The sequence below is a fragment of the Ranitomeya variabilis genome, chromosome 1 (assembly GCF_051348905.1).
Source record: "Ranitomeya variabilis isolate aRanVar5 chromosome 1, aRanVar5.hap1, whole genome shotgun sequence".
Classification (NCBI taxonomy): domain Eukaryota; kingdom Metazoa; phylum Chordata; class Amphibia; order Anura; family Dendrobatidae; genus Ranitomeya; species Ranitomeya variabilis.
In genome coordinates this window covers 815,981,099-815,998,582 of record NC_135232.1, presented here as the reverse complement: position 1 = coordinate 815,998,582, position 17,484 = coordinate 815,981,099, and the positions used below count along the sequence as shown (strand labels likewise).

Sequence of the window (17,484 nt, the reverse complement as noted above, 5' to 3'; positions counted from 1 at the left end):
GAAGCCGGAACGAGATGCTGCGACGGCGTGGAGCAGGAGGGTGAGTAGGATGTTTGTTTTTTTCTGTAACAGGAAGCATGCATATTGGAACGGGGGAGCAATGCATACAATGATGGGACCGGGGAGCCATGCATACAACGACGGGACCAGGGGAGCCAAGCATACAACGATGGGATCAGAGGAGCCATGCATACAATGATGGGACTGGGGGAACCATGCATACAATGATGGGAACAGGGAGCCATGCATACAATGACAGGACCGGGGAGCCATGCATACAACGACGGGATCGGGGAGAGCCATGCATACAACGATGGGATCAGGGGAGCCATGCATACAATGATGGGATGGGAGGAAGGCACGCATAGCAGGACAGGATGGGGGGAGCTATGCATACCAGGACAGGATGGGGGAGCCACGCATACAATGATGGGACCGGGGAGCCATGCATACAACGATGGGATCAGGGGAGCCATGCATACAATGATGGGACTGGGGGGAACCATGCATACAATGATGGGAACAGGGAGCCATGCATACAATGAAGGGATCGGGGAGCCATGCAGACAACGACGGGATCGAGGAGAGCCATGCATACAACGATGGGATCAGGGGAGCCATGCATACAATGATGGGACGGGAGGAAGGCACGCATAGCAGGACAGGATGGGGGGAGCTATGCATACCAGGACAGGATGGGGGAGCCACGCATAGCAGGACAGCAATGGGAGAAGCCAGGCATAGGAGAACAGTGACGGGGAGCGATGCATAGCAGGAAAGGGATGAGGGGACAATGCATACCCGACTTATGCTTGAATCAATAAGCTTACCCAGTTTTACGGGGCAAAATTAGGTGCCTCGGCTTATACTCGAATCGGCTTATACTCTAGTATATACGGCAATATTTTTTTCTTTTATATTTTTTCCGAAATGTCTTCTCTAATCAAGAGAACCATTGTATGGAAAAATTTTGCTGCCTAGGAGAATTGACAGTCCTATAACAGTTTGGTTCTTTTCTATTACACTCATAAAACTGTAGGCAAACAAGCATTTCTTTGTATTTTGCTTTTTCCAATTCCGTTTTTAAATTATTAAAGATGGCATAAGTTTTTTAAACATTTGTTCAACCTTAGTATTTGAAATATAGACATACTTATTGCCTAAGAGTGAACTATACAGTTGAACTGATTTCTACAAACATAATATGAAATGATAGAAAATGGGTAAAAAGAAACAAAGTTCAATAGTTTATAATGACATTCCATGAATAACCATCTTGATGTGAACTGAATAGTAAAAGGGTCCTCAACTGTGGATATTTCAGATTATTGTGTAAACTTACAAGAACTCAAAGTAAATGTTATACTTACATGAACAAATTCAGACTATCCTTACATTGATATATTGTCACTTTTTGCTTAAGGACTTTTAATCAGACTGTTGGAACTTATGAAGAACTTCAAAATTACCTTGAAGGCTATGTGGCCAACCTGACACTGGATGATCATAGAAGGCATGCCAAGTAAGCTCCTTTTGACAATTTTTTTTTCCATTAAAGTAATATATTCATACATAATACAACTTCATAGAGCAAATGATAAGTAATGATGATGATAAGTAAAAAGTTCTATTTGGATGGTTTCTATTATTTCCACTTTAAGAAATCTCTTGTGTATTCTAGAAAATATATTGATAACGAAACACGTAGAGACGAGAGGCTTTGAGAGTGAGTGTGTACTCTCACCTCACCCTATACACTGATACATGAGGTTTATGTTTTCTATTAGTCGCCTTATGAATAACCATCAGCGGTGAACTGGGGGTATAGTTGAAATTGGATTGAATAAAGGTTAGTTTTACCCTTTGTCAGTGAATCTAAAAAACATGCACGTCTTCTTTATTGGTTGATGGAATTAACAAAAAAGTCCGATAAAGGACTGTAAAAAACATATTCAAAAAGTGATGGAAAAATGCTTAAAAAAACGCCAGTGGAAAAAAAAGAATGAAAAGATTCTCCAGGTTTAAAAAACTACAGGTTAAATTCCTTAATCATTATAATTTAGACTATTTGCAAAGATTTCCTTGACTTTCTCACTTTAGATACATTGTGACAATAAATAATAATTACATGGATGGGCAGTGATCATTTTTATTAAATTTCCTTTTTTGGAGATTGTATTGCCTACATATATACTACGTCCATTGATAACCATGCTGAAATGAAGAAAAGGCATGTAAAATAATTTCTTCCTATGATTCAATGTCAGTAACAAAAGAGATGTTGGTCACTTGCGGGGTAGATTAGACACAACTTCACTGTCAGGTTATCTCATCTGTATAAAACAGCTAACGCTACAAATGGATGTTTAGAAACTACATTTATATTTTTAATTACAACATGTATTCCTAATTCCTCTGTCCTACTACAGAAGTGTAGGAAACCTGTCTTCACAATATAACAGGTCTTGTGTAATAGCTGTAAATAGAAAAACATGTTTAACTATGTGATTTCACTTTCTTTAGGAAAATTACAGAAAGACAGCTTGACAAGATGGTGTCACCGGAAATGATTCAGATGATGGAAACAGTTTCCAAATTTTCCCCTTGTTCACCTTTCCATGACCTAGAGATTATCACCACACTGGGTGTTGGTGGGTTCGGGAGAGTGGAACTTGTAAGGGATTTTACTGACAATTGATTTACTGCATAAAGTGAGCATGGAAATATGAATATAAACTATGTATTATAATATATTGCAATGTAAGTCAGAAATTATTCTGTGTAGTTTTCTCATAACTTAAAACCCAATATTTCAGATGTGACTGCTCAGTACTGCACCAGTATGCTCTGTATCTGAATCCTATATGGAGGCAACAAGGTGATCAGTGATGTTTCCATGGCCAACGTCTTACAATAGAATAAAATTCATTTGATCCCAGTGCTGTACTTTTATTACTGGGGTCTGGCACCTTCATAACGTTATTAACCTGAAGATGAACCCTACATCTGCATGCTAATAACTTTATCAGACCTGACAGGTTCCCTATAAACCACTCTCCAAATGCCCCTGTATCACATATAGAGTAATATAACTGGTGTGCACCAAATGTGTTGTGTGTCATAGGTACATTTTGCACTTTTTTTTTGACAAATCTGAAAAGTGTCTAGAAAAACAGTTCATGATCGAGAACAGCTTAGGAGAAGACATTTGTCGTGTATCCGTAAGAATATACAGTGGGGAAAAAAAGTATTTAGTCAGCCACCAATTGTGCAAGTTCTCCCACTTAAAAAGATGATCAAGGCCTGTCATTAACATCACAGGTAGACCGCAACTATGAGAGTCAAAATGAGAAAAGAAATCCAGAAAATCACCTTATCTGATTTGGCAAGATTTATTTTGCAAATTATGGTGGAAAATAAGTATTTGGTCATTAACAAAAGTTCCTCTCAATATTTTGTTATATATCCGTTTTTAGCAATGACAGTGGTCAAACATTTTCTGTAAGTCTTCACAAGGTTGGCGCACACTGTTGGTGGTATGTTGGCCCATTCCTCTATGCAGATATCCTCTAGAGCAGTGATGTTTTGGGCCTGTCGCTGGGTAATTCGGACTTTCAACTCCCTCCAAAGGTTTTCTATGGGGTTGAGATCTGGAGACTGGCTAGGCAACTCCAGGGCCTTCATATACTTCTTACGAAGCCACTCCTTCATTGTCCTGGCAGTGTGCTTTGGATCATTGTCATGCTGAAGGACCCATCCACATTTCATCTTCAATGCCCTTGCTGATAGAAGGAGGTTTGCACTCAAAATCTCACAATACATGGCCGCATTCATTCTTTCATGTACAGGGATCAGTCGTCCTGGTCCCTTTGCAGAGAATCAGCCCCAAATCATGATTTTGCCACCCCCATGCTTCACAGTAGGTATGGTGGTCTTTGGATGCAACTCAGCATTCAGACTCCTCCAAACACGACAAGCTTTGTTTCTACCAAACAGTTCTATTTTGGATTCATCAGACCATATACTCTTCTGGATAATCCTAACACTCTCTAGCAAACTTCAGATGGGCTTGGACATGTACTGGCTTAAGCAGGGGGACATGTCTGGTACTGCAGGATCTGAGTTCCTGGTGGCGTAGTGTGTTACTGATGGTAGCCTTTGTTATGGTGGTCCCAGCTCTATGTAGGTCATTCACTAGGTCCCCCCGTGTGGTTCTGGGATTTTTGCTCACCATTTTTGTGATCATTTTGACCCCATGGGGTGAGATCTTGTGTGGAACCCCAGATCGAGGGAGATTATCAGTAGTCTTGTATGTCTTCGATTTTCTTATTATTGCTCCCACAGTTGATTTCATCACACCAAGTTGCTTGCCTATTGCAGATTCAGTCTTCCTAGCCTGGTGCAGGGCTACAATTTTGTTACTGATATCCTTCAACAGCTATTTGGTCTTCACCATAGTGGAGTTTGAAGTGTGACTGTTTGAGGTTGTGGACAGGTGTCTTTTACACTGATAACAAGTTCAAATAGGTGCCATTACTACAGGTAATGAGAGGAGCCTCTTAAAGAAGAAGTTACAGGTATGTGAGAGCCAGAAATCTTGCATGTTTTTTGGTGACCAAATACTTATTTTCCACCATAATTTGCAAAAAAAATTTTTTGCCAAATCAGACAAGGTGATTTTCTGGATTTGTTTTCTCATTTTGACTCTCATAGTTGTGGTCTACATATGATGTCAATTACCGGCCTCTCTCATCTTTTTAAGTGGGAGAACTTGCACAGTTGGTGGCTGACTAAATACTTTTTCCCCACTGCATATGCTTTATGTGTGTACACGGAATGGCCTCCTTAATAGAGACACCCATGTCATTTCATTGAAACTTATTTGACCTTCATAATCACAGCAGTTCAATATAGCCCAGATTTCACTAGGTAGTGGCATAGTTCTGCTATGCTTCTGCTATAGCTTCTCACAGTTGCCTCCAATTTAATAGAGTTAATGACAACCTCTGAATGGCCAATTTTACCTTAGCCCACAGATGCTCTATAGGGTTAAGATCTGGGGACTGTGAAGGCCAGGGAAGCAAGGAAAAGTCAAGGTCATGTTTCTGGAACCAATCCATGACTATCCTTGTCGTATGATGCACTGTCCTGTTGAGAGTGTACTTCTGCCATACGGTGCCATGCATGGATGAACTTCGTTATTTACTATGTTTATGTTTACTCCAAATGTCCATCCAGTTGTATTGAAGGACCCTGTGTGTGTCAAGAAAACATTACCCACACAAATCTTTTATTCTTAAGAAAACGCCACAATTTTATAATACTTGACCTGGTTACTCTTGCAGCAATGACCAAACCTTGTTCGAAGCCACTCAAATCGCTCTATTTCTTCATTCCAATGCAGATTGGCCTTGAAGATGATCAATGAAAAACTTGCTCACCTAATTTCATGCTGACATCTGAGGTGATATGCCTGATTTCCATACAGGGAAGCTCTAATTGTAAAATTACAAGTGTCTCTAGAAAAAAGTGGTAATTGAGTATAAACATATATACTGTATTTTACATATATTTAGATACGATTCTAAAACATTTTTAGACTAAACAAACAACTGGTGTTTTTTCTGGGTAGGTTAAAGTGAAAAATTACACCATAGCGTTTGCTATAAAATGCATTAAGAAGAAACACATTGTGGATAATAGGCAACAAGAACACATACACTCGGAAAAGAACATTTTACAAGAAGCATGTTCTCCGTTCATAGTAAAGTAAGTATGATATAGCAAAACAGTGTATATAGATTAGTCTTTTTACAGTATGCGTTACATGACATAAAAGGTAACTAAACATTCAGCAGTTTTTTAGATGTTGCAATTACCTATATTGGGGTGGGTCCAGGTCCTGAGACGCCCACCCATCGCTCAAAGGTCCCAGCTTAGGAGACAGGAGTGTAGAATTCCTGCCAAAATTCACACACAAAGCATGCTTTCATTGTTTTCCATTGTCCATCATAAGGACAGCAGAAATAATGTACTTTTAGCAGATTGTATCTCATGCAGTGATATCACAATGTGCTTTGTATTTAACATTTTTTATATTGTTGATGAGTACAAACTTTTTTCAGGTTATACCGCACTTTTAAAGACACAAAATATGTGTACATGTTGCTTGAAGCATGTCTGGGAGGAGAACTGTGGAGCATCTTAAGAGACAGGTAAAAGTTTCTGTAATTGCCTTTTAATTGACCTTATTGCATCAATATTGACAATATATCATATAAGGACTACTTTTATGAAATATTTTATTCAGATTTTATTAGCTCAAAGTGGCAAAGTAGTCATATTCATGGATTAAATTCTACCAAAATCTGTGCCTCTGGTACCATAAAGCCTGGGTAGTAACCAACCCAGCCACATTGATCAAAGGGACCTGATATTTTTTAATTAAGTGAATTTGGACGAGTGAATGAATTCTAGGATCTGGTCGAAAATTACATTTGGCATAATCACAATGTGGGCACTGAAAATCAATATGCTTAAACACTGTCATGTGAGGAAAAGGGTGAAACTCAGTCAAAGGAGTGCCAAAAGGAAACTCTGACACCAGAATGGAGTTTAAGCCACAACGTCTTTCAACGGAAGTACTGTCTTCATCAGGTGTCCACCTGATGAAGACGGTACTTCAGCTGAAACGCGTTGTGGCTTAAACCCCATTCTGGTGTCAGAGTTTCCTTTCGGTGCTCCTTTGACCGAGTTTCACCCTTTTCCTGTTTCTGTCCTCCTTCAGGGGTGTTCGGCTGGAGCTGCAGGGGGACTGTGCGCCCTCCCCTCACTAGGGCTACCTATCCAGCACTCCTAAAGAATCCGCCTTTTACTGACTTTGTAAACACTGTCATGTGGCACATGTGTAATGCCAAAATGATGCCGGAAATTGAAAACATTTTATACTCAAAAGGAAGATGTCAACTTCTTTTTATCCCAGAGGCAGTTTTGATGAGACAACTGCTAGATTCTGCATTGGATGTGTAGCTGAAGCATTTGAGTATCTGCATCAGATCGGTGTTATGTATCGGGATTTAAAGCCAGAGAACTTACTACTAGACACTGAAGGCTATGTCAAACTGGTAGGTGTGCAATGCAAAAAGTGATGTTGAATCGTTATAGAGCTGTAAATCTACACACCCATAGTGGCAGTGTTTTGGCGGGTCTATATCACAGCATGTCTTTTTTCTCATAAACTGTGTGATTCTTATCTATGACCTTCACTTGAATAGGGTTGAGCACTGTTACCAGACAATGTCAGGACAGACACTTTATCTGATACAACACTTTTTACCCCATGGACAACTCACATTTACGGTGCTTGCAACATGTACCTCACGAAGGAAAACATGTACCTCACAATGAGCAACATGTACCTCACAAAGGGCAACATGTACCTCACAATGAGCAACATGTACCTCCAAGAGGGCAACATGTACCTCACAATGAGCAACATGTACCTCCCAGAGGGCAACATGTACCTCACAATGAGCAACATGTAACTGACAATGGGAAACATTTGCCTCACAAAGGGCAACATGTACACCACAATGGGCAACATGTACACCACAATGGGCAACCGTGTTAATTATATAGTAAAACTGACCTGGCAATATAATTCTCCTGGTCAGTACGAGTATTCAGATACCAAACATGTATAGAATATGCTTTATATAATGAGTAAAAAAATGCAAAAATTTGTATGAAAAAAAGTGTAATTTTTTGTTTTATTTTCAATGCGGCAAAAGGGGGTAATTTTTACTTTTTATTATTTTTTTTATTTTTTTCATGTTTTTGTAAACTTTTTTTTCCCGCTTTTTACTTTGTTTAATCCTTTTACTGTACAAGCCTGTTTGCGCCTTCATGACCAGGCCGAATTTTAGAATTCTGACCAAAGTAACTTTGTGAGGTACTAACTCTGAAATGCTTCAACAGATCCCTCTGATTTGGAGACTCTTTTTTTGTGACATATTGTGCTTCATGACAGTGGTAAAACTTCTTTGATGTGGCTTGCGTTTGTTTGTGAAAAGAATTAAAATTTGGTGAAAATTTAGCAGTTTTCTAATTTCTAGTTTGCATGCCCTTAAATCAGAGAGTTATGTCACACAAAATAGTTAATAAATAATATTTCCCACATGTGAACTTTACACAATTTTTGAAACATAATTTTTTTTATTAGGAAATTTTAAGAGTTAAAATTGACCAGCGATATCTCATGTTTTAAACAATATTTACAAAACCATTTTTTTGAAGGACCACATCACATTTCAATTGATTTGGAGGAGTGTATATGAGAGAAAATACCCAAAAGTGACACTATTCTAAAAACTGGTGCATTTCTAAAAACTTTGGGTGCTTCATAGGAATTTTTGGAACGTGGAAGGAAAAAATGAGCATTTAATTTTTTTTCACAAAAATGTCATTTTAGACCCCAATTTTTTTTATATTCACAAGGGTAACGGGGAAAAATGGACCCCAGGGTAGCAGGAGAAATTGCACCATAAGATTTGTTGTGCAATTTCTCCTGAATACGCAGATACCCTACATGTGGGGGAAAACTACAATTTGGGCACATGACAGGGCTCAGAAGGGAAGGAGTGGTGTTTTGGAAAGCAAAATTTGATGGAATTGTGTGTGAGTGTTATGTCATGTTTGTAGAGCCCCTGGTATGCGTAAACAGTAGAAATCCCCCACAATTGACCCGATTTTAGAAACTAGACTCCTCATGGAATTTATCTAGATGTGTGGTGAGCATCTTTAACCCCAGGTTCTTCACACAATTTAAGAAAGTTGATCTTTGAAAATGAAAATTTTTTTTCCACAAAACTGTTTTTAAGCCCCAAATTGTATCATATCCTCAAGGATAGCAGTACAAAATAGACCATAAATTTGCAATTTTTCCTGAGTACAACAATATCCTATGTGTGGTTGAAAACTTCTTTTGAATGTACAATGTAAAGCTCAGGAGGGAAGATTTGCTGGAATGGTTTGAGGGTGCCATGTCACATTTGCAGAGCCCTTGAGGTGTCAGAACTGAAGAACCCCCCTATATGTGACCTCATTTTACATGCTAGACTCCCCAATTAAGTAATCTAGGGGTGCAGTGATCATATTGATCATATTGATCATATATACTATTGGGCAATGAAGAAAGAATAATTACAATTTTAAAATGTTATTTTAGCCCCGAGTTTTTAATTTTTCTAAGGGCTAATAGGAAAAAAATGCATCTTAATTTCTTGTAAAATATTCTCTTGAGTGCCCAAAATCAAAAGAAAAAACAGAAAGAGCGGCACTGTATCTGTCTTTACAACTTCTCATAGACTCTAGTCAAGGTGCGCTGTGCAGACTTTAGACGGTCAAACCATACAGCCGTGACTTGGTGGTGCACCTCAATGAAAAATGTATCCATAATTGTGTAGCAAAAAAAGAGAGGAAATGAGGGCACTCACCAATCTTCACGTTTTTAGTCCTTTATTGCAACACGATCCAGTTAAAACACATGGCCGGGGAAGAGAGGGAGCCGAAGCTCGTGCGAGCAGGCGAGAGACGACAGCTGTTTCGCGCTGTGCTTAGCGCTTCTACAGGTCAGCTTGTGCATAGGCTGTTTCGCCTACGATTTCTGCTGAATGTAGAAATACCTCATATATGTCTGCTATACGGAGAGACAGGTGGGACAGAGCTCTATTTACCTCCTGGAGCACAGATTTTCCTAGAATAGTTTGTCGACTCCATACACAGAGGCCCCAAGTGCTAAAAGAGCAGAATCCCACCTAAACTGCCCCTATTTTGGAAATTATACCCCATTTGTTTTGACCAGTACGCTGTAGTGACCAGTACGTTGTGGTACCCAGCTCATGCTTCTGGAGCCACGCACCTGTAAATTAGGCAGATTGTTATAGCTGCAGAAATGCCAAACATGTGAACACTAAATGTGGTTGTTGTGGTGTAGGCACACTGTGGGGCTCAGAAGGGAGGTGAGCATTTGGATTTGGGAGTGCAGATTTTGCTAGACTTTTTTTGGGGTACCAGGAGCCATAGCGCTTTTCCAGATCCTTTGTGCTACCAGTAACATGGAAGCCCCCTGTCGTGATTCCCCAATGGCATGGGAACATCAGAAACACAAAATAACAGACTAGCCCTCGGGTGATGGAAACTCAAGCTGACCGTGACCTAAATCTACCACACAACTAACAGTAGCCAGGAAGCATTCCTACGGCTGCCTAGATGCCATGCGCCAGCCGGAGAACTAACTACACCTGGAAGAGGAAGGAACAGACCTGGCTTACCTCTAGTGAAATTCCCCAAAGATGATAGTAGCCCCCACATATATTAACGGTGAGTTCAGAGGAAAAGACATACACAGTATGAAGGTAGATTTAGCAAAGCGAGGTCCACTTATTAGATAGCGGAAGGATACAAAAGAGGACTTCACGGTCAGCTGAAAAACCCTTTCAAAAACCCATCCTGAAATTACTTTAAGACTCCTGTGTCAACTCATGAAACAGGAGTGGCAATTTCAGTCCACAAGAGCTTCCAGTAACAGGAAATGACAAACTGTAAACTGGACAAAAAATACAAAACAAAAAGGACAAGAGTCCACTTAGCTGATCAGCAGACTGGTAGCAGGAACATGCAACTGAAAGACTCAGGTTACAATGATGACCGGCAAGGAAGTGACTGGAGAGCAAGGCTAAATAGGAAACTCCCAAAACTGATGGAAGCAGGTGAGCTGAGGCAGAAAAGAACACACAAGTCTCCAGTACCACCAGCCACCACTAGGGGAGCCCAAAAAGCGGATCACAACAGTACCCCCCCTTAAGGAGGGGGCACCGAACCCTCACAAAAACCGCCAGGGCGACCTGGATGAGCCCTATGAAAGGCACGAACCAAATCCGAGGCATGAACATCAGAGGCAGTTACCCAAGAATTATCTTCCTGACCATAGCCCTTCCATTTAACCAGATACTGGAGTCTCCGCCTGGAAATACGGGAGTCCAAGATCTTCTCTATAACGTACTCCAATTCACCCTCAACCAGCACAGGAGCAGGAGGCTCAGCAGAAGGAACCACCGGCACCTCGTATCTCCGCAACGACCGATGGAACACATTATGGATAGCGAAAGATGCCGGGAGGTCCAAACGAAAGGAAACAGGGTTAATAATCTCCAAAATCCTATAGGGACCGATGAACCGAGGCTTAAATTTAGGAGAAGAAACCCTCATTGGGACAAAACGGGAAGACAACCACACCAAGTCCCCAACACGAAGGCGAGGACCAACCCGACGCTGGCGGTTAGCAAACCGCTGAGTCCTCTCCTGGGACAAATTCAAATTGTCCACCACTTGTTCCCAAATCCGATACAACCGATCCACCACAGCATCTACTCCAGGACAATCCAAAGACTCCGCCTGACCAGAAGAAAAACGGGGATGAAACCCCGAATTGCAAAAGAAAGGGGAAACCAAAGTGGCCGAACTAGCCCGATTATTAAGAGCAAACTCTGCCAACGGCAAAAAGGCAACCCAATCATCCTGATCCGCAGACACAAAACACCTCAAATACGTCTCCAAAGTCTGATTAGTTCGCTCCGTCTGGCCATTAGTCTGAGGATGGAAGGCAGACGAAAAAGACAAATCAATACCCAACCTGGCACAGAATGCCCGCCAAAATCTAGAAACGAACTGGGTACCCCTATCAGAAACGATATTTTCAGGAATACCATGCAAGCGAACCACATTTTGAAAAAACAAAGGAACCAACTCAGACGAGGAAGGCAACTTCGGCAATGGCACCAAATGAACCATCTTAGAAAAACGGTCACACACCACCCAGATAACAGACATCCTCTGAGAGACAGGAAGATCAGAAATAAAGTCCATCGAGATGTGCGTCCAAGGCCTCTTTGGAATAGGCAAGGGCAACAACAACCCGCTAGCCCTAGAACAACAAGGCTTGGCCCGAGCACACACATCACAAGACTGCACAAAAACAAGCACATCTCGAGACAGAGATGGCCACCAGAAGGATCTAGCCACCAAATCCCTGGTACCAAAAATTCCAGGATGACCCGCCAGCGTAGAAGAATGAACCTCCGAGATGACTCTACTGGTCTAATCATCAGGAACAAACAGTCTACCAGGTGGACAGCGATCAGGTCTATCCGCCTGAAACTCTTGCAAAGCACGTCGCAGATCTGGGGAAATAGCGGATAATATCACCCCATCCTTAAGGATACCTGTAGGTTCTGAATCACCAGGGGAATCAGGCTCAAAACTCCTAGAAAGGGCATCTGCCTTCACATTCTTAGAACCTGGTAGATATGAGACCACAAAATTAAACCGAGAGAAAAACAACGACCAGCGCGCCTGTCTAGGATTCAGGCGCCTGGCAGACTCAAGATAAATCAGATTCTTGTGATCAGTCAAAACCACCACCTGATGTCTAGCACCCTCAAGCCAATGACGCCACTCCTCAAATGCCCACTTCATGGCCAAAAGCTCCCGATTACCGACATCATAATTTCTTTCGGCGGCAGAAAATTTTCGAGAAAAGAACGCACAAGGTCTCATCACTGAGCAATCGGAACTTTTCTGCGACAAAACCGCCCCCGCTCCGATCTCGGAAGCATCGACCTCAACCTGAAAGGGGAGAGAGACATCAGGCTGGCGCAACACAGGGGCAGACGAAAAGCGGCGCTTAAGTTCCCGAAAGGCCTCCACAGCGGCAGAGGACCAATTGGCAACATCAGCACCCTTCTTAGTCAAATCCGTAAGAGGCTTAGCAACACCAGAAAAAACAGTTATAAATCGTCGATAAAAATTAGCAAAGCCCAAGAACTTCTGAAGAGTCAGACCCTTTAGAGAAGTAGGCTGCGTCCAGTCACAAATAGCCCGAACCTTGACAGGGTCCATCTCAACAGAAGAAGGGGAAAAAATGTACCCCAAAAAGGAAATCTTTTGAACCCCAAAAACACACTTAGAACCCTTTACACACAGAGAATTCTCCCGCAAGACCTGAAAAACCCTCCTGACCTGCTGAACATGAGACTCCCAGTCCTCAGAAAAAATCAAAATATCGTCCAAATACACAATCATAAATTTATCCAGATATTCACGGAAAATATCATGCATAAAGGACTGAAAAACTGAAGGTGCATTAGAAAGGCCGAAAGGCATTACTAAATACTCAAAGTGGCCCTCAGGCGTATTAAATGCGGTTTTCCACTCATCCCCTTGCTTAATTCGCACCAAATTATACGCCCCACGGAGATCAATCTTGGAGAACCACTTAGCCCCCCTTATGCGAGCAAACAAATCAGTAAGCAGCGGCAACGGATACTGATATTTGACAGTAATTTTATTCAGGAGTCGATAATCAATACAAGGCCTCAGCGAGCCATCCTTTTTAGAGACAAAGAAAAACCCAGCTCCTAAAGGTGATGAAGAAGGACGAATATGTCCCTTTTCCAGGGACTCCTTAACATACTCTCGCATGGCAGCATGCTCAGGTACAGATAGGTTAAACAAACGACCCTTTGGAAATTTACTGCCTGGAATCAGATCTATGGCGCAATCACACTCTCTGTGGGGAGGGAGAGAACCAATTTTAGGCTCTTCAAAAATATCCCCAAAATCTGACAAAAATGCCGGAACCTCAGAGGGAATAGATGACGAGATAGAAACCAAAGGTATGTCCCCATGAGCCCCCCGACATCCCCAGCTTAACACAGACATAGTTTTCCAGTCCAGTACTGGGTTATGAGATTGCAACCATGGTAATCCAAGCACTAACACATCATGTAAATTATGCAACACGAGGAAGCGAATCATCTCCTGATGGTCTGGAGTCATACGCATAGTCACTTGCGTCCAGAACTGTGGTCTATTACAAGCCAGAGGTGTAGAATCAATACCCTTCAGAGGTATAGGAACTTCCAGAGGCTCCAAATCAAACCCACAGCGCCTGGCGAAGGACCAATCCATGAGACTCAGAGTGGCGCCAGAGTCCACATAGGCATCCACGGTAATAACTGATAATGAACAAATCAGAGTTACAGACAGAAGAAATTTAGACTGTAAAGTGCCAATAGAAACAGACTTGTCAACCTTCCTAGTACGTTTAGAGCATGCTGATATAACATGCGCGGAATCACCACAGTAGAAGCACAAGCCATTTTTGCGCCTATAATTCTGCCGCTCGCTTCTTGACAGAATTCTGTCACATTGCATTTTCTCTGGCGTCCCTTCAGAAGATACCGCCAAATGGTGCACGGGTTTGCGCTCCCGCAAACGCCGATCAATCTGAATCGCCATTGTGATGGACTCATTCAGACCTGTGGGCGTAGGAAACCCCACCATGACATCCTTAACGGCATCAGAAAGGCCTTCTCTGAAAATTGCCGCTAGGGCACACTCATTCCACTGAGTAAGCACAGACCATTTACGAAATTTTTGGCAGTATATCTCAGCTTCATCTTGCCCTTGAGACAGGGCTATTAAAGCTTTTTCAGCTTGAATCTCCAAATTAGGTTCCTCATACAGCAACCCTAAAGCCAGAAAAAACGCATCCACATTGAGCAACGCAGGATCCCCTGGTGTCAATGAAAATGCCCAATTTTGAGGGTCACCTCGCAGCAAAGAAATCACAATCTTAACCTGCTGAACAGGATCTCCAGAGGAGTGAGGTCTGAGAGAAAGGAATAATTTACAATTACATTTGAAATTCAGAAACCGAGATCTATCTCCGGAAAATACCTCTGGTGTAGGAATCTTAGGTTCAGAAATAGGAGTACGTATAACATAATCTTGTAAATTCTGAACCTTCGTAGCAAGATTATTTAAACCTGCAGCCAAACTCTGAGAGTCCATCCTTAAACCGGAGAGATCAGAGCCATTCAAGGATTAGAAGGAGAGAAAGGCAAGGCTGTAAATAGAGCAGAAATACCACTGAGCCAACTAAGTAGCAAACATGAGAGGAAAAAAAAAAAAAAATCTACAGACTTCTTTTACTCTCCTTTCTTCTGCCAATTACTTTAACAGTGTCCGGTCATACTGTCGTGATTCCCCAATGGCATGGGAACATCAGAAACACAAAATAACAGACTAGCCCTCGGGTGATGGAAACTCAAGCTGACCGTGACCTAAATCTACCACACAACTAACAGTAGCCAGGAAGCATTCCTACGGCTGCCTAGATGCCATGCGCCAGCCGGAGAACTAACTACGCCTGGAAGAGGAAGGAACAGACCTGGCTTACCTCTAGTGAAATTCCCCAAAGATGATAGTAGCCCCCACATATATTAACGGTGAGTTCAGAGGAAAAGACATACACAGTATGAAGGTAGATTTAGCAAAGCGAGGTCCACTTATTAGATAGCGGAAGGATACAAAAGAGGACTTCACGGTCAGCTGAAAAACCCTTTCAAAAACCCATCCTGAAATTACTTTAAGACTCCTGTGTCAACTCATGACACAGGAGTGGCAATTTCAGTCCACAAGAGCTTCCAGTAACAGGAAATGACAAACTGTAAACTGGACAAAAAATACAAAACAAAAAGGACAAGAGTCCACTTAGCTGATCAGCAGACTGGTAGCAGGAACATGCAACTGAAAGACTCAGGTTACAATGATGACCGGCAAGGAAGTGACTGGAGAGCAAGGCTAAATAGGGAACTCCCAAAACTGATGGAAGCAGGTGAGCTGAGGCAGAAAAGAACACACAAGTCTCCAGTACCACCAGCCACCACTAGGGGAGCCCAAAAAGCGGATCACAACAGCCCCCTATATTTCCATTGACAGGTGACGGACTTGAGTGAGGACTTGCTATTTTTGTGGAAATCCCAGAGGAATCCACTCAATATAATGAGGCAGCAGAGTTCCTCTGGACTCGGTCTGGCCTCTGATCAGTGGTTTCCTTCTTTTCAGAAGTGCACAAAACTGTGGCAGACTATGCTTTTAAGCACACGTAAAAAGACAGACACTGCCGGATCATAGGTCAGGCGGCATCCACAGTGCCTCCATCTGCCTCTTCATAGGGAATCTTCCACCAGGGGTTCTATCTCAGTCACGTATTTCAGAGAATTACAAGGAATCCCCGGTGTAAGCGCTCAGCGCCGGATAAATGTGTGCCAAGCCTTACTGCAATGTTTAGTAAAAATCAATGAAAGTAGCGGGCATTGGGGAGTGCCAGGAAAGCAGTGAATGAGGTAAATTAAATTAATAAGTGGTCCAATGCAGCTCAAGCTGTGAACCTCCAATGGAGGATAGTATCTGTATAGTTATTTTTGAATTGCTGTATTTTGAGAGCTATAACTGTTTTATTTTTTCACTGATGGAGATGTATGACGGCTTGTTTTTTGCGGGACAAGATGACGTTTTCAGAGATACCATTTGTATTTACATTCACCTTTTTAACCGCATTTTCTTTTACGGTATTCACTGAAGGGGTTGACAGAGATTGACAGCACGATTTAACAGGTTAACAGCTCCACCCGCGGCTGTTAAAGGCATATGACAGCGGATTACATGGGGCCCCCGACACAGAGCCCGGCATCAAAGTCAGGGACATTGACATAAATATACGTCATATATTGTGAAGGAGATAAATGGTTATTCCTGCAGCACTTGTTTCTGGGATGTGCACAGGTATCCTCCATTTGGTCTAGTCTACAGGGTAGGTGCACAATGCTTGCCGATTGTGCTCGCAACCTGACAAGTGTCTGATTTGAACAGGTGCCAGATACCTGCTGAACGTGCCTCAGTCTTGCAGGCTTCTGTAGACATGAATTGAAAGTGAGCAGCAGTGGAATAACTCTTTAACCCCTTAGATGTTGTGGTCAACAGTAAAGACATCTAGGCCCTTAGACAAGGGGATGGTTGTGCCAAGGGGATGGTTATGTCAGCTGACGGGTCTAATTAATGCCTAAAAGTATTACATGTATGTGAACCATACCTTCATAGCATAATTGCTTTACCTCCATGTTTCTCTTATATTCTTTCTGTGGGTTTGCAGAATGCATTGACCGTAGATAGTATTAAAGTCAAATTGTGTCTTTCCATCATGGAAAGGGTGTGCGACTGAAGACCATAGAACCATATGGTACCATAAAAATACATAACCTCTCCCTTCAGAAACAATCCTTCATATGGCTAAGCTGATGGAAAAAAATTAAAAAAGTTAGAAGCCTAAGACTCTAGTGATCAAAAAACAAGAAAAAAGCTGTGTCTGTTGGGGAATCTGTCATCAAATGTAGGCCTCCAGGATCCAATAGAATACATGGAAAGTCTTAAAAATATAAGGTAACGGATACCTATATAGCCTCAAAATACTATGTCAGTGCTGAGAAATTCTGTACTTAATGTGTGTGCTAATGAGGCTGTCAGTACATTGGAGGCAGACCAAGAGCATCAGTCTTTATCACTCCCCACCCTCTTCCTACA

General features: G+C 41.9%; 1 protein-coding gene across 1 annotated transcript in view; it reads left to right on the top strand.

The window, feature by feature from the left end:
* PRKG2 (protein kinase cGMP-dependent 2) overlaps positions 1–17,484 on the top strand; it is a 144,822-nt gene that overhangs the window by 98,192 nt on the left and 29,146 nt on the right. Inside the window, exons 9-13 of the mRNA XM_077274603.1 lie at positions 1,424–1,522; positions 2,524–2,674; positions 5,633–5,769; positions 6,126–6,215; positions 6,983–7,124. Coding sequence (XP_077130718.1) covers positions 1,424–1,522; positions 2,524–2,674; positions 5,633–5,769; positions 6,126–6,215; positions 6,983–7,124 — 619 coding nt within the window. The remainder of the gene's footprint in view (positions 1–1,423; positions 1,523–2,523; positions 2,675–5,632; positions 5,770–6,125; positions 6,216–6,982; positions 7,125–17,484) is intronic.